At 35.3% G+C, this 25,083-nt stretch overlaps 1 protein-coding gene across 1 annotated transcript; it reads right to left on the reverse strand.

The window, feature by feature from the left end:
• Window positions 1-5,882: 5,882 nt before the first annotated feature.
• Window positions 5,883-7,514, reverse strand: LOC143602916 (protein WUSCHEL-like). The gene is made up of 3 exons (XM_077079880.1): window positions 7,067-7,514; window positions 6,897-6,973; window positions 5,883-6,570 (listed from the first exon to the last, which is right to left on the reverse strand). Exons 1-3 carry the CDS (start codon window positions 7,512-7,514, stop codon window positions 6,205-6,207), a joined length of 891 nt encoding a protein of 296 aa, XP_076935995.1. The 3' UTR covers window positions 5,883-6,204.
• Between the last annotated feature and the right edge of the window lie 17,569 nt (window positions 7,515-25,083).

Genomic DNA, 25,083 nt, shown 5'->3' on the forward strand with positions numbered 1-25,083 from the left:
TGTACTTCATACTTCAAATGAGTTTTGCTAATAAAACTAATCATCTAGCATGTGCACACAGATTTTCTGGTTTGCCTGGTTACAATATGTACATGCTATTAATGTTTCAGTAAATTGCGTAAATCTTTTACATGGTTTGCTAAACGTTATGAACATTACTTGGTTTGCCAAAGGTTATGCTTCAGTGATATGGGTTGTTGACGATTTCATAACTGACTGGTTCTCGTTACAGTTGGTTTGGTGTTTTTTGGTTAGGCGGTTCTGTTAATTGCCGTTTTGGGCGAGTCAAATAAAGTTCGTTTCATTTGATACTGCTAGTTGCATTTTGTATCTTTTTATATATTATACGGATAACCATAATCGAATCATATAACTTGGTTATTAAAACTAATAATATTAACTAAAGTATCGATCTCAGTTGATTCAGTTAGTTTGATTTAGTTGTTTCAGTCGGTGGATACACCCAACTAAATGGTGAAGCTAACCCATCCCGGCTACCTGCAAACATGGTCCACTGGTCTCATCCTCCCATGTCTCACTACTATCGAGTACCGGTCAAAGTGAAGTCAAATTCAAAATTAACAAGATTGGTTTACCCTTTTCCAATTCCAGCTTGGGGGAAGGACACTCATGGGTCATGGGTATTACTCATGCGCTGGGTAGTCTTACAATGCCATCTCATTTTTATCCTCAAATACCCGCAAACCATAAAATCATTAGCAACACCTATTCAAAAGTACCCTAGAACATTTTGTTTTAACTTAAAACACAATATAAACATAGGTTGATTAAGTTGCAAAGGTTTACCACATGAGTTTGAAGCCATGCATACCCACATAGGTGACGGTGGTGTTACAACATGGGTTTAAAACTTGTCTTAGGATGCCCCGTCCCCCATATAGACGTGCACAAAAAAAACCGGTTCCGGAACCTAACCGGTGGAACCGAACCGGAACCGGTTCCAGTTCCAACCCGGTTGGAACAATACCCGGTTTTGGTATTTTTGTACCCGAAAATCGTACCCGGTTCTAATATTTATATGTCAGTACCGGTCCCAAACCGGTTCCTACCCGGTTATTAATTGGAACCGGTTTGGTTCGTACCCGGAATAACCGGTTCCGACGGGTTTTTTTGAAGGGTCAAACAAAAGTCAAACTAGCCGTTGGAACCGGTTCCAACGGTAATATAGCCGTTGGAACCGGTTTTTGGGCCAAACCTATATATAAGTTGTTTCTATTACTTGTTTCACCACCAAACTCAAAAACAAACTACAATACTACTCCTTTAGCAAACCCCTTTTCTAAAAAATAACTATTACAAACATTATTAAAACATAAACGATACTAAACATAACAACTAAAACATAAAAAACAAAGTCCGTCGTTTTAACCCGGGAATACTTATTTTTGGGTTGTAGAGCCGGACGACTCTCCCACTTCCGTTTTTTTAGCTTCCATTTTTTTTTTCTCTCGACAATACTTATTCGTATGTTTTCGTAATGTCGAGTTGGACGCTGCTTTAAGAAACTTCGAGCAATATTTGCAACGTGCCAACTCATGTGAGTCGGTCATGAGACACAAATCGTAATGAACCCAAACATCGGGGCATCTTGTTGTTTCGATCACCATAACGTCATCATTGGTTGCCATTTGTTGTCGGTTTAAGGTTAATTGTGGTTTGGAGTGTGTTTTATAGTTTTGGGAGTGGTTTAACAAGTACACAAACAAACCTTGCTATTTATAGAAAGAAGATAACCTATTTATAGTTAAAAAACCGGTTCCAACGGTCTAAAACGGTTATATAGCCGTTGGAACCGGTTCCTAACGGCTATATTGTTTAAATTTCAAAAAAAACCGGTGGAACCGGTTTTTACGTAAAAACCGGTTCCGGTTCCAACCTACCCGGTTCCTAAAAGATTGCATTTTTGGGCATCGGTTCGGGTCGGGAACCGAACCGGTTCCTGACTGGAACCGGTTTCATTTTCTACCCGGTGTGAAAAAAACCGGTTCCGAACCGGTTCGGGTTTTCAAGATGAACCCGATTTGTGCACCTCTACCCCCATATATATGCCTTTGAGTGAATAGGCAATTGGGCACTTATACACAATTGGCAATTGGGTCTAGTTAAACGGGTTAAGTTATTTTTAGTGTGTTATCTATCTATACTAATAAATAAAAATAATGATGATGATGTGTTCTATTCATATTAAATTCTAACTTTTATTCCCTCATATTTTCTAATCTCTATTGTTCTTAATCCATGTTATTTATGGGTCATGAGTTTAATTGGTATGGCCAATTAGTTGTAACCCACATAAAAAAAGGTATTTAATGTAATTTAATTCACACTAACTTTACTGACCCGTTACATCTAATATTACTATTAGAAATAGTTAGTTTGACCATGATTTTTAGAAAAAAACATGTGTACATTGAGTATATATAATAAGTTTAAAATCAAAAAGTGTGAATGGTTAAATTAGTTAAATAATGATTTACGAACCATTATCGTATAATAATTAAGTAGTGACTTATGTTTAAATAGATATATAATTATGTGTGTACTTCAAACTTCGTGAATAAATATAATATATATAATCTTACAATTTGTAAAACATTATTTAACTTATATTCGTATTGATCATATAAAACATCTTTAATATGTTTAGCTAATTGCCAATATTTGATTGTGTGCCATCTTAAAACATTATTTGATCTTAAAAAAATGTAAAATTTAAATATGTAACATTTGAAATGTGTGTGATAATATATTAAAATTACTCTATAAATTCAAAAGAAAATCCTTAAATTACGTATGATTAAATACTTAAATTTCGGTCATTTGACATATTCCATATAATACGCGGGTTCAAAAGCTACTAACATATATAAAAAGTGAAGTGTTGAATTCCGTGTTCTTTTTGTTTAACCAAATGTTTCAATATATATACATATTGACTTAGAAGATTAACAAGAATACGATTTGGCTAGCTAATTGGAGGTTACTGGATAGGTCTTATGCTAGCTGAATATTGGTGGATCCCGGTTCGAACCCAGTAAAAACTAAAAGGCAGAAAAGTTTGTTATCTTTTTAAACGTTTAAGTTTGTTAATTCCAGGGTATCAAGTTTAACTATTTCATATATGTTCTGGAACAATTTGGTTAAATATAAAAAGAATAATAATTAGTTTTGATAAAAAAAAGGGCGTTCGAAGAATATGTCTACTCATGCTTCGATATAACACTTTATTTAAGTTGTATTTGTTTCTTTACGCACATTGGTTACCAACATGAGCGAACTGAACTTAGTTATTTCATTATTTAACTAAACTATTTTAAAATTCAAAACTTTAGTAATAGTATTCCAACCCAGTAAGAGGCAAAAAAAAGTTTGTTATCTTTTTAAACTTTTTAGTTTGTTAATTCCAGTTTGCCTAAGTTTAACAATTTCATATATGTTCTTGAACAATTTGGTTAAAGTTAATAAGAATAATAACTAGTTTAGATCAAAAGGGGACGTTCGGAGAATATGCCTACTCATGTTTCAATATGAAATTTTATTGAAGTTGTTTTTGTTTCTTTACACACATTTGTTACCAAAATGAGCGAACCGAACTTAGTTATTTTATTATTTAACTAAACTATTATTAAAATTCACTTTAGTAATAGTATTCTTGATACGCGCGCTAAACTAGATATGTTATACATGTCATTTACTATCACAAAACTGATAAGAGCGTTCCAAGAATATGTCTACTCATGTTTCGATATAAACTTTATTTAAGTTGCTTTTGTTTCTTTATGTACAATGGTTACCAAAATGAGTGAATCCAACTAACTTAGTTATTTTATTATTTAACTAAAACTATTTTTAAAATGCAAAATTTTAGTAATAGCTAGTATTCCCGAAATGCTAAACTTGATATGTTATACGTCATTTACTATAGCGAATCCAATACCAACCGAGTTTCCCCCAGACTTCCCTTTGGCACCGCAACGCACAGTTTAAAACAACTAGTTAAATTAAAAATATAATTTGAGCTTAATCTTTTTTATTTTATAAATATAAACAATTACTTAACATTTTTTATTAGGCAAGAAGTCTTTACAATGTTTTTTTTTAGTTTATGAGACAAAGTTTATTGGTTCAACGTTGTGTATACAAAATTAAAATACCATAAGGTGCATATGATTTTCGAAAAGCAACGTGGTTACTTAACTCCGGTGTAAATGAGTTGTGTCCATGTTGGTCTAATATTAAGCTCGACTTCTTATTCTTTAATTCATTATTTCATTATAGCTCTAGCTCGGCTTAATCCTACTACTTTATTTCCTTAAATAGTTGGCCAATTTAATTTCTTCACTTAATGAGAAAAGTAAGCTAGGGATAGAGATAGGAGAGGGGAAGATGTTTGTATGTATATATCGTTTTTTTAATAACATTTAAAACTATCCTCAATACCTGAGTAAGCCTTCTCGAGACATGATATCAAACGTTCATACTGATTTTTACAAGCCAAGCCTGAGTCACCAAAGAAGACCATCAAGAAGAAAACTCACATATGTGAAAAAACCAATTAAATCAAGTTTCAAACCTAAGATTTTAAGATACCAAATCTTAATTATCACTCACATTTCACTAAACTCGAAGGCCAATTATATCTATTATTTATATATTATATCCACATAATCATCAACACGTGCAACTTATATTATGTTGTTCCTTCCAACAAAAGGTTGCAAACTTTTCATTTCATTCTATTTTATTATTATTAATAATAATTCTTTATGATGCATTAAGTGAAGAAATTAAGATGGGTCAAAGGAAGAAGAAATATGGAATTCTGAAACATTTGACTTTAGTTGTCAAATAAAGCGAGCAATCCCATATGTGGATTGTGGTCCCGTTAATTAAAGCTTTAATGTAAGGAATTTGAGTTGCAGTTGCTTCTTCCTGCTGTGGTCCAAACCAAAATGCACAGATTCTTGATTTTATAAGATATTGTCATATGATTCTTCAAGCATTAATATTCACAATATATGTGAATCATATTTATTAGTTTTATATAATGAACAAAAAGAATTTTCTAAATGTTTTTTTTTTAAATAATAATATGGTTGTACACGAATATACTCACTCATCTATGATCTCATTAGTTTTATTCAGTTTGTACCATCGTAAGCCACCATGACAACATCTACTTTTATAAAATCGTATAAGCATATAAAATAAGGTGAGTGACTACTCACAGTTAAGAGTGATTATGGCCCGTTTTAACATATTTTAGATCAAACTGTGAGTCATACCTTTAATAATGGTATTAATAGACATAAACCTAATTCAAGCCCTCAAAAACTTAGCTAAAACCGAACCAAATTAAATTGTTTCCAACGGTTTGAGTTTCGAAGGGTATATTAAACATAGAATGGAACCCGGATTGTATTGTGAAAGCGGATCATTTGTGTTTTCCAAAGAAAAACAAGAGAACCAACCCCTTTTCCTCCATCATATGCCCACTTAAAAGCTTTAATATGACGGTTAAATAACTACCAAAACGGATATAAAACTACCAAAAAGCAGCTACAAAAACTATTTTGTGGGCTGATTGGAACTAGGTTGGGTCCGGGTCAAATATATCCAACAAGTTTCCAAGGTGTGTTAAGACCTTAATAACAACATTTAAGGTGTGTAAAAGATAAGAATATGGTATTAGGAAAATTATCGTTGAAACTTAAAAACATAATCTATCGAGCCATTGGAAAGAAACAAAGCTAAATAGACTAGAGGGATATAATGTTATGTTATACATATGCATCCGCATGGTCATGAGTTGGTGATCACAAAACCAAAGTATAACGTATGTGAACATTTGAGGTCATCTTTGCCCAATTAGTTGATTTGGCAATTCAATGGTTTAGAGTTTCTTTTATAAGTCACTTAACATTTCATAAATAAACAAAGACTTAATTTTAAACGATATATCTAATCAAACATGAATCATTCATTCATTTACCAAGATAAATAATGAATAAAACCAAACATGTAAGTACACTAAACGTGATTTAATAATAATATAAAGATCATACTCATATATAATAATAAGATAGCAGAACAAATCAGAAATCACCCATAATTAGAACATGATAACTACCACATACTTACTTAATTACACACTTAACTAACTAACATAAATTAACTATAATATCAGTTATAATATCCATATGAGTTGAGACTGAGTTCAAGAGAAGCCCTATCATCAGACCGGTACCAGCTTCCTCCAGTGTAGTAACCTCCTGAGTTATGCTCCAATGGCGAATTCGCCATCTTCATGCCGAAGAAATCATGGTGAGGGCCATCATGAATCGGAAACAACGGAAGTGTTTCGATACCCGTTGAAGTCTCTCCTTCTTGCTCTTCATCTTGACCATGATTCTCCATAATCTCATACGTTTTCGGCTTCAATTTGTCGAAAAAAGAACACGAATCCACACTGACCCTTGATCTTGATCCCATATTCCTGCCAAGTCCTCCGGTTGCCTTACTCTCTCCTGGTGGTGATATTGAACATTTCTGTATAACCAAGTACGACATAACCAGTTTTATTATTTTGTAGACAGTATATTAAAACATAATATGATCTTCCATAAACCCTAATTTTTCCCCATGAAATTCTAATGTATACCATTTCTTTTTTCTATTTTTTATGTGTTAGTCATGTTCACAAGAACCCCATAAGTAAAATAAAAATCTAAACTTTTGAATACAACAATTTATTAGCTAGGTTTTATGCCTTAAGAGTTAAGAGCATGATCACTATAATTCAAGAAAAAAATTAGGGTTTCTTATATCTAAAAATAGGAATGAAATTCATGAAACAATATAAAATAAAAGTGTACCCTGAAACTCTTCTCCATGGCAACAGATCCATAGCCACAGCCAACAGGCATCACTCCTTGTGACGAAGAACCAACCCCTTAATCAAAAGATTTCAAGAAACCAAAATTAGCAAAACATATACAAATAAAAATACAATCTTAATTTTCAAGAAAGTATAATAACTTAGTACCAATGTGATGAGTGGTGTACAGTTTGTGAGGGTGAGCATAAACATGTGGTGGATCTTGATGGTGGTAGAGGTGGTGGTGAGTTGGAATTTGCATGGCGGCAGCTGCGGGAAGATGGTGGTTGATGTGATCAGAGAAATGAGACTGCGGTGGAGCGACCGCAGCCGGTGCGAAGCGTTTCTTCTGGCGTTCACGAGCTTTATGGTTCTGAAACCAATAAAAGACATTCTTGCCTTCAATCTTGCCGTACTGCCTGAGCTGAGCTGCAATTCTCTGAATCTGATCAGCAGTTGGTGATCTGATGCCATTGTTGTAGTAAAGTTCTTTCAGTATTCTGATCTGATCACTTGTAGGTGTCCACCTTGTACTGCTTTGCCTGCACCCCCCATAGCTTTTGTTGTTCCCAAAATCTTGAATCTCTGCTTGTTGTTGGTGGTGAGTTGTTTCCATGGTAGTGTTAATAGCTAAGTTATGTTGTTGTTTAATTATTTATCAACCAAACAAACAAAAGAAAACCATAATATATTGTATTATTGGTTGTGGTGTGAAGGAGATGGTGGTGTACTGCAGCTGCTTATATAAGAAGAAAGGAGAGGTATAGGAGAGACACACAATGACACAAAACACATAGAGTGTGTGTGAGAGATAGGGGATATCTGGAAGAGAAGGATTGAAGTTGACAGAGTGATGTTAAGAAAAAGGTAAGGGACAAAAGAGGGACTAGAAAGGTTGCTGCACACAAGGGTTTTTCTTTGTGAGCAGTCACATATTTCATTACTTTATAGATAGGGCTATATCACTACTTGAGCTCAATAATAATAATAATATCTCAAATGCCATATATTATGATCATATGATGTACAATTTATGATGCATGTATGTTGTGTGCAATTTTGTTGATCTAGCCAATTATACACCATGCATTAAAAGTTATGTATTTTGGATCCATCCAAGTACTCATGTGAACAAAAGCCTAGGTTGCTAACTTATAGTTTAATCTGATTGTTTGATGGTTTTTCCTAGATAGTTCTTTCGACTTTGTAACAGTATTCAAGATTCCCAATGCTTGAGATTGGAAATTATATTGCAGCCTTGAAGATTCTTGATTAAGTGGAATGAATGCTACAAAATCATGTGTGACAATGATGTGTTTTTAAATGTGTTATTGAATACATAGGATATGAAGAGAGAGAGAGAGAGAGAGAGAGATTGAGAATGACCACCTATACATATATATACTGTATAGTGTTTATACATGTGTTTATATATAGAAAAATTAGGGGGTTTTGTTTACTTTTATCATCAATGATGCATTGATTTATAGCTATACATATACTTTACGCAGATAATTCTAAACTAACTATCCTACTCATATTTAAACTTGGGACCTACCCATGTAAAAGACGTATGCCTCTATCATGGGCTAGTCTTACGTTAATAAACCACTATGATATAACCCGTGTAATATATGGATGGTTAAAAAATACAACAAAAAAGTTAACTTTAATAATATACGTAATACATGCCTTATAGATTTATAAGATATAAATAATGATAAATAAAATTTTATAATCTATAAATATCTAAAACCTTTTTTAATAAAACATTTAAAGTTTATTTGTATCTTTCTTAGTAACTTTATAAATGATAATAATATTAGTTAACATCATAGTTAGCTACTTTAGTTGAATGACCTGTAAGAAAATGATTTTGCTTTAATAGTATAGGTAGATACGTAATGACGCCATTTGTTGAAAATGAATCTCTGAGTTGATTCAATTTAGACGTCAATAAACAACAAACTTTAGAAAAGAAAATGAATTGTTTTATTACTTGATATTTCTTTAATAAATTAAATTAGATATCAAGAAAATGAAATTGCTAGTATAAATATTACTGGCGATTTCTTATTAACAGAAAATATAAGTTATAACTGAGCCCCTTAACCTTATTAGAAAAACTAAAAACTAATTTCTAAGTATCAAAGATAGTTGTTGTTGAACAACTATTGCCAAATAATAATTACTACCAAACACCATTCGTAGTGACCCATTAATGATATGGACAATATTAGCAACAAGATAAAATTTTCCAGTTGACTTTGTATTTGGCAGACCCTCATATAAATGGTGTTTTTTATAATTTAGTTAGCGATTTAAAGCGCTGTGAATAGAGGAGAAAACATGTAGAGATTATCTTATATATTTGAAAAATTCTTGTTACACCCTATAAATTTTTTATTATTTGTTGAAAGTGATTGTAAATGAAGAAGAGAAAAAAAATATAAAAAATATTATTTAATTGAAAATAAAAAAATATATAGTAATTTTAGTATAATTTTAGATTTAAAGATGGTGAAAGGGACGTGAATGCTTTTAGAAACATATTCCAACAATCTTCACATTTGTAACACACGTACCATTATAATTTGATAAATCATAAAAAGAAAACAACGGAAACCGGTTCAAACTACGTCATAATTTTACTTTGAAACGAGATTAATTTGGTCCAAACATTGGGCTATCATTTTTAACAAAAGTCTATCACGGATAACTATGTTAACAAATACTAAACTGGTTATTCAGTACAAAATAAAAAAAGTTTTCATGTTAAACTAGACCAACCTATTACATTTAAACAATCAAGTTTAATGTCATTTTACAAAAGATAAACTAAGAGCATGTTTGAGATTGAGTTTGAAAACAACTTATTGACTTAAAAAAGTGTTTGACAAACACAAAAGTTAATCTTTTTTTAGCTATTTGAAAATGTTAAAAAGTTATTTTCAAAAAGACAAAATCCTGGTTTTTCAAAATACTTATTTGAAAAAACCAATAAGTCAATAAGCAGTTTTCGAACTCAACCCCAAACATGCATTAAATCTCAAAATTCCATGTTAAGAAGCCCAAGACCTTGATCGATCAGTTGGACACTTTATTGTTGAGCTTCCCTTGTACCCAAAACGCATCACAAACTTTCAACACGTTATTACAATACAGTGAATATGAGGTTACACCAGAAAGCTGTAAAATTTATTATTTATTTGACCTCCGATGTAAGATTGCCAAAAGGAAATCTTTTGTATTTACTTCAACATGTTAACAACGAATACACTGCTGGAGGATGATCTGACCAAGCGAAGAATCCTTTGCCCCACGTGAACTGTTTATAACTAGAGGATTTAATGACCAGGGGAATGATTCTAGCTTACATAATTGTTGTTGCACTAGAGGATTAGGATTATATGACCATATGAACTGTTGTTGCACTAGAGGATTATCTGACCGGTGAAGAATCCACTGTTCACCTAAGTGTTGCACTAGAGCAAAGAACTGATATGCAAAATCAGTTATTCTTCCCTAATAAAAGAATAAGTTATTAAAGAACTGTCTACTCAAATGACAATGCCACAAGAAAAATTTCTACCTACAAAGAACAATTGAACATTGATAAAGAAAGAATTGTTTTGAAGAAAAACTTATATAAACCATATTAGTTGTTCCCATTTATCAGTAGCCTAGTTATTTACTCCTTGTAATAGGGTCTTTAATGTAAGATTACAAGATTGGTAGATGTCACTTTCAAACCTGAGTTTCATACTTGTATATATAGTTCATGAGAGTCTCATGATCTATTAGACCTTCTTGTACATACAAAATAGAACTAATTTGTGCTTATTAGATGAGCTAAGGTTGAGGTGAAGCTTGTATATGTGTAATCACAATTTGATTATAATAAATGCGGTCAAGACTGGTTTGCGTCTTATTCATATTGTAGTTTAATTTACTTATTCTAATACAGTGATCAATTCAAGTACAACTGAATCTGATCTCGATTAATTCTAATTACAAAATTTACAACGATCTACAGAATCCTATTTAGTTTATTTCAAAGAATATAATTGTTTTTGAGGTTTTATTTTGCCTTTGTAAATTTCCTAAGGGCACTTATGTAAATTTCTGGAGTTAGGAATTACATTACCTATGCTAAAAGACTAAAAGCCTACAAAGAGAATCAGAATGCAGTGATCCGATGGCCCACATGGATAGATAACTGATCACAAACTATCTAGTTTGTGCTATCTATAAAGTATTTCTTTTATTTGTGGCAAATGATTTCTGAGATTAAAAGTGAAATGAGACTATATTAATGAGATATTGACAGGCTCATGTAACAAATATTGAATTATCTATATTAACCTTTTCAGTTAACGTATAGTTGTATATGTCTTTATTTATTCGTGCTTATGATTTTTTTATAATCGAATTTTATAGTTCGATTATGATTACATTGAATTAATTGACCTTCTTATCAAATGATATGTGAGTGATGGTTAAAGTTTGAAATTTTTGAGGTTTCATATTTGAAACCTGACTTAAGGGGGGCTTTCACGATAGTGTGGGTTTCCTACCTTAATTGTGTTCTTAGTGAGTCATGCATGGATCGTGAAAATCAGTTGGAACGATTGATATCCTGTCTCAGGAAGACTCAATCGAATATTGAGATTAGTTCCAATCACTTAAAAAAAAAATTGTACTTGACCGACATTAAAATTCCATCCTTTTATCTCATCTATAGGGTCCTGCTAGGGGTACCCAAGGAATTTGGGAGACACTCGCTCAATCCGCCGTAGATCGACCTATACGCGGCAACAGAGGAGTTTTGTCTTTTTTGTCTGTTTATGTTGTACCTGATCAGCCGCGGATAGGTCTATACGCGGCGGATAAGGTACCCGAAAACCTACGACAATCAATCAGTCAGAACCTCGTACCTTATACGCCTCAGATAGATCCATCCGCTGCGGATTGAGTCAATGTTGATTTATTGAGCTATTTGCTCCCCTCCTTCTCTCTATATATCACAAACACAACACACATCACATACAACACACATATACCAGAGTAGAAATAAAATAAGTTATGTTTTTGCATGGCACTTTCATCGTAGTACCAAAGAAATGTCGTATTTTGATCATATGTTTCTACATTCGAACGAGGAGTAGTCGAGTTATGCATATAAAGATCAGTCAAAGCATTCAGGCTTACCAAATTTGAATGTACTTCCAGACCTGAACAAGGAGTTGGGCTATGCATATAACGAGTAATCGGGCCTATCAAATTCTAACCAGGTTTCGTTGTATATTTATATAATATAAGAGTAGTCGCTAGCTATTTTTTAAATAATATATGTTGCCATTATATTGTCAGGGGTATATCATATATGGTGGTAGTCACCCTTCGTGGCTGGAGGATAACAACACGTCGACTACATACGAAGTCCCATCCGCAGAACAACCTTATGGTCAGCCGTTGTACCAACTACCGGTAGAAGGACTGTATTACGGAACCCAGTGTTCGTACGATCTACCGGTAGAGGGTTCGTATTACGGAACCTAGTCTTTGTACCAGTTACCTGTAGAGGATCCGTATTACAAAACATAGTCTTCGAACCAGCTACCAGTAGAAGAGCCATCGTACCGGTCACGATAAGTACTAAATTACGTTTAGGATACCATTCAAGAGGTTGACGACTCTGACGGCGAATAAGGCGATGATGATGATGATGATGATGATGATAATGATGATGATGATGATGATAATGGTGATCGCTACATACGCGAGGCATCAGTTTCGTATGTAACGGATAATGTATAACACAATATGTTTTGTCTAACTTGTTATTATTATTTTTGAGCACACTTTAAAAATGAGCTTATACTTGTTTTTAGTTTTTTTAATTCTCGGGATGAGTTGGTGGATTGGGCTAAGAAGAGAGGACATGAGCATGGTTGTGCTATCGTGGTCTAACGGTCAAGGAACAAAAGTGTGGACCTTGCATGCAATAGTTGAGGGGAACCCAAACTCAAGGCCACGGTGAGGCATACTGGGAGTATTAAAAGGTGTTGCACATTTAAACTCGTCGGGAGGTTCAACGGGGGAGGTAATTGTTGGAAACTGGAGGTAGTCAACGAGACGCACAACCACAATTTGGTTGTCTTTGAGTAGGGGCACGCACCTCTAAGAAGAAGACCGACGAGGAACTTGATCTGGTTGCGACGTTACACCGACAAGGGGTGATGCCGGGTAAAATTAAGTTAGCGTTACGGGGTCAGTTTCCTAATAAAAAATTTATTATTAAAGACGTATACAAAGCCGCGAGGATATTTAAAGAACAAAATAAAATTGGTGATACTCCCATGAAGGTAACTGAAAACCTTCCAAATTGGACCATTTAAAACAAATATATTTAATAATGCAGGTACTTGAATACTTTCTTCATAACAATGAGTTCGTGTTTTAGACCCGGGAGAATCCTTTCACCAACAGGATGGAGGATGTTTTCTTCTGTCATCAGAATTCGTATATAAGGTGGCGTGCGTTCCTCTATGTGTTGTTGATTGACACGACGTACAATACCAACATCTATAAGTGGTCGTTTTTTCAGCTTATTGGTGTGACGTCGACATCGGAGTCGTTCTGTATTGCACACACAATTATAACTAAGGAAGGAGATGGTAAATTCACGTGTGCTCTCGAGCGACTTAAATGAATGCTCAATGATTGTAGGGAGGCGCGGGTGATCGTGACTGACATGGACCTAGCCCCGATGAACTTGTGTGACATAGTATTCCCAAATGCTACCAAAAACCTATGTGTGTGGCACATCACAGAGAACATAAAGAAAAAGCATAAGAGTCTTTATTAGATGAATATCTTTAAGTACTTTGCGTATTGGTGGAAGGTATTGCGCACGTTGTCGACAATAACTGACTTCGACTATAACTGCAGTAAAATGGAAGCAATGTTAGCTGAACACGGGAGACACGGTGGGTCTTTCAAGCATATGCAGTATTAATATTCTAGTTTTACATTTCATAAAGTTTTGTTTTTATTTTTTGCAGAGGTTTGGAATTATATTCGTGAAAAATGGTTGGTTCCATACAAACAAAAGTTTGTATCTTGCTGGATTGACGATTGCTGAAACTTTCGATGAACATACAACAAACTGAGTTGAGAGCCAGCACGCCAACCTCAAGAGGTACCTTCCGGGACCAAACAATGTGCTAGAATCTGTCGGCGTATACCATTGAAGTTTTTACTTGAGAAGGTGTGGCACATAGTTTACTTGGGAACACGCAGATGTTATGAAATAAAAGTATCCGCATCTCTTTGTCGCAACTACTTCCTAATATCGGGACGAAATTTCCAAAAGTAGGGAAGATTGTGATATTCGTCATTTTTTGGTTCGCTTTGTATTCGTATTTGTGTTGTAAACCCGACCCATTTTGATTTCGGATATCTGAATATTAATAAAATAATGAATTTTATGTTATAATCATGTTTCACACTAGTCATGTTGTTATATCTCCTTTACGTGTCCTTAACTCGCTTAATTCGCGCTAAAAATCGATTTTAAACAAGTTCAGGGAATTACAATCGCCAAAAACTAAACGGGGAAAGCCCTGCTTGGTCGTGCTACGCGACCACGCTGCAGGTTAGCAATTTGTTTTAGTTTTCGTTTTCAATCGTTTAAAGGTGCTAACTCATGTTTTAACCATTCAAACCAACCAAGACTCAACCCATAATTATTCTAGAACCATCCGAACATGTTTTTCTCCGTGGTTATAATTTATATAATTCAAAAATCATTTAAACAAAAGAATCAAGGTGCACCGGTTTATCCACCGGACTTGTTCACGCACCCTTGCCTCAAACCCTAATCATTCCCCATAAATACCCTTTTAATCTCAGTAATTACTTCTGCTCATCTTCATCTTCTTCTCCCAAATTTTTGAACTTGCAAGTTGTTCTAACTAGTTTTACTTGAGTTTGACTTTAAAAGTCAACGGACCCGAATCTTGCATTTCAATCCATTTCGGATAAATGTTTTTAATATTTTAAGTTCTTCTTTGTTATTTTATCTTAAGAAAAATATTTCCATCTTTATTAAAGGTTTTTGGACATTTAAACACATAATTATGCATTTTAGGCTTGTTTGGTCATTTTCGGAAAACTTTACTCGTTTAACCTTTTATTTGAGCTTGGATCTATGGTTTTAGAGATGTGGTAACCATTATTTGTTTTGGACATGAGTTTGGACCTCGGTTTTATTTGAGTTTACTAATTTGTTCTTAGTTGCTTTATTTTAATTCTATGGTTTTGGACATGTGGTAACCATTCTCGGTCTCATACCAACTTAAGGACTAAACTAGAACCGAACACTCGTTTAAGCATTTTATTTAACTTTATGGCAAACATGTTGTATTAAACACTTTAGATATGTGTTTTTCTTTATATTTTAGTCCTTATATGGTTGATATGAAAGTGTTAGAACAAATCTTGGCTTGAACTAAGTTTTGGATAAAAACTGAGTAAAACCAAACACTCGTCTAAATGAGTTAATAAACGTCAAACTAGCAAATGTTCAACATATCTTTTTAAGTTATGTTTTTCTTTATATTACTTAGAATTTTGAAAGTGTTGGAACAATTTTGGCTTAAACCAAGTTTCGGGTTAAAACCGAGTAAAAATAGAACTTCTTGTTTTAACGAGCTAGTCACTGTTCAACCCACCAAAAATCATCCTAACTTCTTAGATTATGTTTCATTTTTTATTATTTACATTTCTTATGATATGTGTTGGAACCAAATTATGTTTTATACCAAGATAGGGCCGATTTACACTCGCTTAAACCCGAGTTTGGGAATTTAATTAATAACATTTGCAAACTTGTTTAAGGTACTGATTTTATTGAAGTAATTCGTATATTTAAGTATTATGGTAATTTGGATTTGGAATTGGTACTTTATCAAGTCCCGAACCGACTAAACCGAACAAAACGAACAAACCTTTAAAAGTCGGATCTTGATACTTACAGTAGCGAGATCATGCACATTTGCACTAAACCAACTCCCCTATGTAAAAATTAACAAAGGTTGAGTAAAACTAAACATCAAATACCCGGTTTGATGTAAATGTCATTTCACTTTAACCTTACTTTATTAAACCGCATTTTGAAAAATATAACTTAAAATCCCGAAAACTCAAGCCTTGTTTTTATGAACTATTATATCAATTATATTCCATCTTCAAGTGTAGGTCCATTTACCGGATCTAACAACACAACAACTATTACTAATTATCTTGGATCAACCTCTACACTAGCTAGCGGAAATCACTAGTGAGGACCGATATCTCGGATCTTGCTTGATATTTGATTATTGTCGTGAGAAAGTAAGAGAGAAGAGAAAGTTTGAGTAATTGAAGATAACGTTTTGAAAAAGGTTAAGTTGTGTGTGATTACACACTCTATATATAGTGTGTAATCTCATACACTTCTCTTTCATTATATACGACGCATTGGGCTCAAACACAAATGGCCTTGGGCCCAAACATACATAAACAAGTCTACCAAGCTAACAAATACACAAATGATACAAATACGAAAGACTACAAACAAAATGGACCTTACAATCTCCCTCTAGCTAGTCTTTGGTATTTGTCTTTTTAGCTTCCATCATCACTCGCACTCGGACTCGTACTCGAAGATATCGTCTTTGTCTTGAAAAGGTTGTTTTTCAACAAGTAGTTGGACGAATTTGTTGAATTATCCGACGATGGCGTCTGTGTTGTCACGGCGGACATCTTCAACAGTACACAAAGGCGACTTGACAAGCTTCTTCAAGTCGGTCAGTTCGAAACCTGCTAGATCATGTTCATCAAAGAACCGCAATTCGTGAGTGCGTTCACAGTGAATTATGACTTCACCATGAATGTTGTCAAACTCCCAAGAAACGAAGTCAAATAGGAAGTCGTCATGGAAAGGCATGCCATGAAAAATTCGTTCTCCATGATTGTCTGGCATCTTGTATCTTCGACTCTTGGACGACTTGTTGGTGAACGAGTTTATCTCCTTTGACTTGTAAGAACTACCCGGATTGACAACAAACTTCAGGTAGTTGCTCTTCCACTTGTGCTTCAAGAAACGCTTGAATCATGACTCTAGTGTGTCTTTATCATCTTCTCAACCTATAGTTTTTCTAAAGTAATTCGTGTCGAGGACTAACAAAGTGTACATATCTCCATAGGTGATAGGTCAGATCGCCATTCGCACGCCGAATAGCACAACTTTTTCTATCCTTGTGCCACTTTGCATTGAGGATTAGATCTGAGTCATGGTACGGTCTTGATCTCCACCTCATGCTTGCCATCATGCTCACACTATAGTATTTGATGCATTTACGAGACTTCCTTTGAGCACACTTGGTGGAGGGAGCAACAACAGGTCCTTGAGCGACAGTTCTTCAATCACCCTTTCTGGTGTGTCCGGATTAGGTGAGTAATTTATGTCGTCGTCAATGTCCTCAGTTATTCCACAGCTTCCTTGATTGGTGAATCGGTACCTGCAACAGAACAAATGTTAAAAAGAGAGGCAATTCCAGCCTTAATTGCAGCATCCGTTTCACGTGTCTTTTTTTGCTTCACCTGGTGGTTCCTCCTAAGCCACCTTATTTTCTCTAGTGGCACCACCATTACCACCATCACTACCACGAGGATCATCGAAACTATTGTACTCGTGATCATTATCATCATCATCTTCATCATCCTTGTCCTCATCATCTTCATTATCACCATCATCGTCTTCATCATCAGAGTCATCATCATCACCACTGTTTCCATCACCTCCACCACCACTTTAAGCTACTTATTTTTGTGGAACATACTCAATCAAAGAAGTTGTAAATACGACACTGACTTGTTCACCAGTAGTGGGTGCAACAAGTGGCGAACTTGTGGAACTGACCTGCCCAGATGTAGTGGCAGTAGTAACCACAAGTTCAGTGCTCACAACTGTTCCAACAACAGCAGCAGGCTCGTCAACACTAGCCTTCACACCTGAACCACCCTCACCAGCATCCTTTCTTGGTTCACCAGTGTATAGGAAACCCTATAAGTTTCCTTGAGCTCTGACCCTTTTGGCATCAGCGACCAGATTAGCAAGAGCGGTTTGTCGTCTATTGCTCTGCTTGGTCCTTGGCTCATTTATACGTAGAAACCCACGAAGGGTCTCCATGAGATGCATTCTCAAATTCTCCACGTCCTCATAAGTTAACCGCATCACCTCCATCACTGCAAGGTATCAGTTAACCAAAGATTCATTCACACGACTTTGACTCTAGCGTTGTTCCTCTAGCTCCCCTTCAAGCTGCTCTACCAAGTTATGCAGGTTCACACTTTCTCCCATCACTCTATCCACATCCTGTGAGGAACTGGATCCACTTTCCAAAAAACTAACATGTGAAATCAGTCATTTAAAATCAATCCAATCTCTATCAGGAGTAGATTTCAATTCCCCTCTGAAGTTGTTAGAAAAGTTTGAAGCAGAAGGGAGATTAGATTCTAAACCAGAGACACGAGACTGAAACCGTTAATTCTCATCATGAAGCTCAACATTTCTCAAGTAGTTTTGATTGGTTAAAACTTGATGATTGTCAATTCTTCTTTGCAGATTTTGTATTCATTCCCGCTGACTCACGATTAAGGCTTGATCTAGGTCTCGTTGCTCTTGAAGAGCAGCCACATGACTAGCCATAGCATCACGTTGTTTTGTAACTTCTTGATTGATTGCTTGTTGATCCTTAATGAATTTGATCAACATAAGCACATGCATGGCTCGGTTCTCATTTTCCTCCTCCAATGCCTTAATCCTATTGAGGACAGGATCTCGGACACTGGAGACTTCTTCGCTTGCCACTTGAGATGGGAGTGGCAGCTATGACAGGGCTCTTTTGGGTTGAGGGAGGTATAGTGAATATGGTTGAGGGTGGTGTGGTTGGTATAGGTAGGGTTATGGATAATGTTAGCAATGACATGGTTAGGGATAATGGTAGGCTGGTAGGATTAGTTGTGGTTTTTATAGTGGATGTGATGGTTTGGGATTGTATGGATGTTGTGGATATAGAGGACCAAAATGTTGTGCCTCTAATCGGTGAAGTGAATTGGTATGTTGGTGAGGTGACGGGTGCGGAGGTCCTAGGTGAGGTTAAGGTTGGGCTTGGGTGGTTAAAAGAATGTTCTCAAACATAGATGGTATGGGCTCATCTAGTCGGGTTGGTGAGGTTTTGGGAGATGTGATGGGTTCGTCTCTAAGGGATGGTTTTTTGTTTTAGGTTTGGGTTTGGTTTTTAGGATAATCCTAGGTTTGGGTTTTGTTGAGATTTGGTTAGTGATTTGAGTTTGGTTTTGGATTGGAATTTTGGTGAGGTTGAGGCTTGGGCCTTGGTAAACTTGATCTGTTTGGCTTGAAGGGCTTCTAATGTTTTGGCTAAGGTTGTGGGTGAGCCTATGTGTGGGTCAGGTATGTTGGTGGTTTGTGGTGTGGTTTGAGTGGCTAAGTATTCTTTTATCGTAGCTGCAGTCGAAGGAAAACGTACCTTGATGGAAGGTACTTTGGAAGAAGGAGACTTCTTGGAATCCCTTGACTTCCTTAAGCGCTTTAATGTACGCTCTGGCTCCTCTTCCTCCTCAGCAGCAACAACAGATTTCTTTGATGATTCACCGGTTTTTCTTTTGTCTTTGTCGTGCTTCTACTTCGATCTATTCTCTACTATAACATCTGCTTCCGGCTCAGTCTCAATTTCAGTAGCCGGTTCATCAACAGGTTCATCCTGTTCCTCCTCCTCATCACCTCTTTCATCCTGACCATCATCATCATCATGGTCATCACCACTGTCATCACCTTCCTCTTCAACCTTTTTCTCATCACTATCGGTCTCCGTCTCGGGAAACTGACCAAACTTTACTCTAGGTTCAACACCCTTATACTTGTGTGAACTCCTCCCAGTGGGCTCAAGAATAGCCTTCAAAGCAGACTGTCGATCCATCTTCATATGAAATGGTTCGTTTGATTCAACAACATTTCCATCGTCATCAACTTCATCCGTGTGAACAGGCTTGGGTGTGTCAGGAATCAAGTAATCCAAGCTCAATTGAACGAATTTTGGATACATCATGCGTCTATTCTTGGCAAGCACATTCAGTTGCATATATTTGAAAAACAACCTCGAGTAGTTGCACTTCCTTTTACGTGTTAAGCATAACATCATCCCACCCAATCTGCATTCAGTTTGTCAAAGCCACCCTTTTGAGACGACAACAGTTAACAACTATGTGAAACAAAAGCTTCCAATAGATGGGAAGATGCTTCTTTTCACACATGCTCTACTTCACATCATACCCGATTTCCTCCAAGTACTCAACGATGTCTTCCTTGGAGAATGTGATAAATGGATCAGTAGCATTATCTTTAACATGCAAGGCTTGTCGTATCACTTCGGCATTTACCACATATCTAGTCCGTCTATCTTTCACTGTGATCTTAGAACCATCCTTTTTGGTTTTTGCCTTTTTCCAAAACTGTTCAACCCACGAACTATGAATATCCGGATCAATAGTGATGGCATGAGATAGAGGACAATCTCGTAGTCCCTTGAACATGGATATAAATAGTTTATAATTTCTCTAATTTGGGATTTACAAACAATGTCTCTATGGGTTGAAATATGCGAGGAGCATTTTCACGAACATCATCAATTGTGTTTTGGATAGAAATCTGCTAAGGATAATGTATCCAAATTCGTTTAGTGAGGATTAGTGCTAAGGTGATAACAGTGAATGTATATATGAAATCTTAATGAACACAACGATGTGATTACGAGGGAAAAAACCTTTGATTATGATAATCTTACTTCGGTCAAAAATTAACAACTTAATCTTTGGCCGAATTTCTTCGGTCAAAGATTAACAACGTCGTCTTTGGTCGGATTGGTACGTGATTATTATAATCTCCGGCACAAAAAACCCCCGGACGGTGAAAACTATCACCGTCAACTCTATTAATGACAAAAAGGGTTACAAGAGTTGGAGTTGTGGATCAACGAATGCTATATGTGATTACAGATAACTTAATAGCTAGAATACGTGTGAATGTGTGTGTCTAATGTTGATCACAGCTCAATATATAAAGAAAAAGAACAAGTAACTAACTAACAACTATATCCTATAAATCCGCTAGTCTTCCACTCTTCATCATCGTGCTCTTTGACCACGTGCTAATAGCCGTTTATTAACGAATTAAGTGGTGGACTAGGTCTAGGAGCCGTTGTTGTTATCTAACGTCGGTCTTCATACGAAATTCATCCATTAATAGTCATGTTGACTAAGAATCCCGGATCCAGACTTCAGCTAAAGAACTCTCCAGGAGGATCATTGATCCAAGCACGTCTTCAAGAATAACATATCTCGTCCTTAGTACTCAGTAATTGGTCCTGTCATTCTGCTACTTCTTCCACTGGCTTAGTCTTCAGTCTCAACCATGTGTTGCAGGTGTCTTGTAGTGGAATATACAGCAGACTGGATCTTAAAGTTGTTATACATGTCTAACACATCACCATACTAAACGCAACCATTAGTAAATAAATAATACCGAGGATCGTTGATCCTTCATAACCTGATACATATCTCGAGGATAATCTATTCATAAGATAGTTAAGGATTAAGGATCCTCAGCATAAAATTCATGCCCTAACAAATTGATATAATCTAGTCAGGTTGATCAACTCTGTTCTTCCCAGAGATGTTCACCATAAGTAACCGCAATCGCAACCATGGGAGTTGACGCAGTATTCCCAGAGTCACCAGTAGCATGATTTTCGGTGGAATGAGCAGCTTGAACAGTTTCTTCTTGAGAAGGAGGTGTGGCAACAAATTCTACCACACTTGGAGCTGCTTGAATGTTTGCCACAGGGTCTACTTGGTGTTGTTCCACAATGTCAGCAGACTGAAAGGAGTCATCTAAATCGGTGTCAGATACATCTTAAACTTCGACCATCTCAGTTGAATCGACAGTTTGAGGAGCAGGGTTTTTGTCAACAACTTGATTATTTTCATGAGGTGGAAGCGGAGGTGGAATTGCAGGTGGTGCAGATCTATTAGACAGCCCAACTGGGAGATCCACCTTAGACAGACTGTTGATTAAAGACTGTATCAACAAAGGTTCTGGTAAAGAAGATGGAACTTGAGTATTTGTAGGAGGTGGAATTGACATGCCACGAAACTTTTTGAATAAGTAATCATAATCAAACAACCAATCTGGTCCCGTGCGAGAATCAGTAACATTCAGCTCTTTCTAGTCAACATTAAAGGATTCCAATATCAGCTTAGTCTTCTTAATGTAGACGCGATAAGTGGTTTTGTTAGAGGCATACCCAACAAAATAACACTCATCAGCCTTTTCAGCAAACTTGGGATCAGGCTGAGCACCCATATGGAGTAAGGTGCAAGGATATCCAAATAGTCTTGAAGTAGTTGACTTGCGGCTTCGTCTTGTAGTAGACTTCATATGGAGTCTTCTTAGACGCTTGTTAATGAGTACACGATTCTAAATGAAGCAAGCCGTGTTGATGGCTTCACCCCAAAAGAATAATGGGAGTTTGGAGTCTGATAACATTGTTCTCACAGCTTCAATCAGTGTTCGGTTTCGACGTTCAACGACTTTATTTTGTTGAGGAGTATAGGGTGTACTAAAATGACGTTCTATTCCATTCAAACTGCAGAGGTTGTTTTTTGTTCTGTTAAAAAATTTGGTATTATCCGAATTGATTATTCTAGCCCTGAACTTCTGCTTTATTTTAATTGTTCTGGATAGAGTCAAGTATCTAAAATAAATGTCAATGTATCAATAAGCATACCGTGCTCAAATAGGAAAGGTTTAAGTCATGTTGAGGTGATATGTGAACACGAACTATGCTCGAGGTATGATAGAGCCTGTAATTTGTCAGATTAAATGGGGACCACATATGCATTGTGCCTAATAATACCTTAACGTATCACGTTGACATAAAGATATTTGTTGAGTTTAAAGTAGACAAAATATATCTACAATCGACTTTGAGTTCTTGGCATAATAATGTTGAAATAGAAGTGTGATCTAGAACGTTAACGGATACTGTGATTTCATGTGGTGATCTTTCTCACCAAAAATATGTGAACTTTTAATGATTATAATTAGTGCTAATATATAATATTAATTAAATCTTTACTCGTAAATTAGTACTTTTTAACTTTATTTTTGTTTTTAATTTTGTTTTGTTTTCTTGTTTTTAACTTAAAGCTTGTTTTAAAGTATGAATCATTACATTTTAATTTTGTTTTTATTTTTATTTTTACCTTTCACTTCTTTTTATTTATTGGTTTTATCTTTCATGTGTGGATGTTAACGGTCCATATTGCAAACATTATTAATTGTGTGGACGGACAAATATATACCTTGTATATATTTGAGTGATTGTAATCAGTGTATAAATATTTTACGGATTTAAATATGTAAATATATTCAGAGTTCGAGGGTTGAGAGTGTGAACTCGTTTAATACTCAAGAGGTTTTGAACCTATATAAAGGTAGTACGAAAATATCTTTCACTTTATCCACTCACTTTTCCCAAATGCTCTCAACTCTCTCTCTCTCTCTCTCTCTCTCTCTCTCTCAATCGCCTTTTTTTCTCTTCTGCCATCTTCAAACCCTAACTCAAATCTGCTTCCATCTTTGTTAGTCACACCTCATATTCATCAAAATGGATCCTTTACTATCGATTATACATCTTTTGTTGTTTTAAACCTTGTATGTTCTTAACCTTGTTCTTCACGGTTCAAAACGAAACCATTCATGGATCAAAGGGACTTTGTTTTTCGTTATTAGCTCAAATTGTTGTTATAATCTGGTTTTCGACATCATGAGGGACTTTCAGATTGATTTAATTGAGTTTTTATAACTGTTTGTATAGTTTTTGGTTTATATGGTGTTATCGGACCATTTTGGGTCCAATTGAACCATGTTTTAGTTTTGTTTGTAAATAAAAGTTGCCCAAAAGTTCATATCGGGGTTGGACGAACCTATATTTAAAGGGAATTGAGTTTTGGATGATGTGATAAATTTTAATCGAATTCATATTTGATTCAAATCGATTTCTTGATCAAATCGAATCATATATCATCATCAAAGTTATCTAAAGACAAAAGGAATCGAATCGAACGTACCAAAATTCCATTTGTATCTAATTTGAATGAAATCGAATTGAATTTCATTCTAATTGAATCGAGTTTTAAACTCGATTCGATTCGTTTGAATTCGATTCTATTCGTTGAGAGTTGTACATTTTCTATCTGCTCTTGAAAAAAGGAATCGAAGTTAGTATATTTCCAATCGAATCTCAAAACTCGAATCGATTCATTTCAAACTTGATTCAATTCTTTTTAAACTCGATTAAGTTCTTTTCAAACTTGATTCGATTTTTTTTAAACTCGATTCGATTGAATCAAAACTCGATTCGATTCTCTTTCACTTAACAGTTTTTAATTTTTTTATGTAGAGTTTAATTTTTTTCAGTTATATATATATATATCTTTGTTTTCTAACTTAATGATCAGTCCTGGTGGTTTGTTCTTTGATGCATTTACAGCAACATAACATGTATTGTCCTCTTGACATTCCACGGAAGAAGAAGTACAAGGTGTTCATATTAATGATTAAAGGGCTAAGGGAATATCCTCTAATGCATGCTATCTCTTCCAATCTATAAATTCATACATGTTGGATTGAGGAATTTTGGCCGAAGGCAAAAACGGTGAAGGACAGTGATACTATTACAATTGGCTGGGAAAAATCTAAGTATCATTGAAGATGTTGTTTGTCGATCACTGAACATTAAGGATGCCCCACATTTCTACTATGAATGCATTCAGAAGAAGGATTTTGAAGGATATGCCACCAACATTGGATATGATGTTGTTTGGACAACGTGTGAAAAGAGACATTTGCCGCCTCACTAGAAGTTCTTATTTCACATCACAGGAAATTGTCTGTTCGAGCGGAAAGGAGGTTTTGATAAATTGAAGATGGAATGGGTTGGTGTTATGGCATGTCTGACGAACAAGGTTGACTTCAACTTCTCTAAGTAGTTCTT

Source organism: Bidens hawaiensis, unplaced genomic scaffold (genome assembly GCF_021521415.1).
Source record: "Bidens hawaiensis isolate Kalapana, Puna unplaced genomic scaffold, B.hawaiensis_p1.1 tig00060091_1, whole genome shotgun sequence".
NCBI classification, from domain to species: Eukaryota; Viridiplantae; Streptophyta; class Magnoliopsida; order Asterales; family Asteraceae; genus Bidens; species Bidens hawaiensis.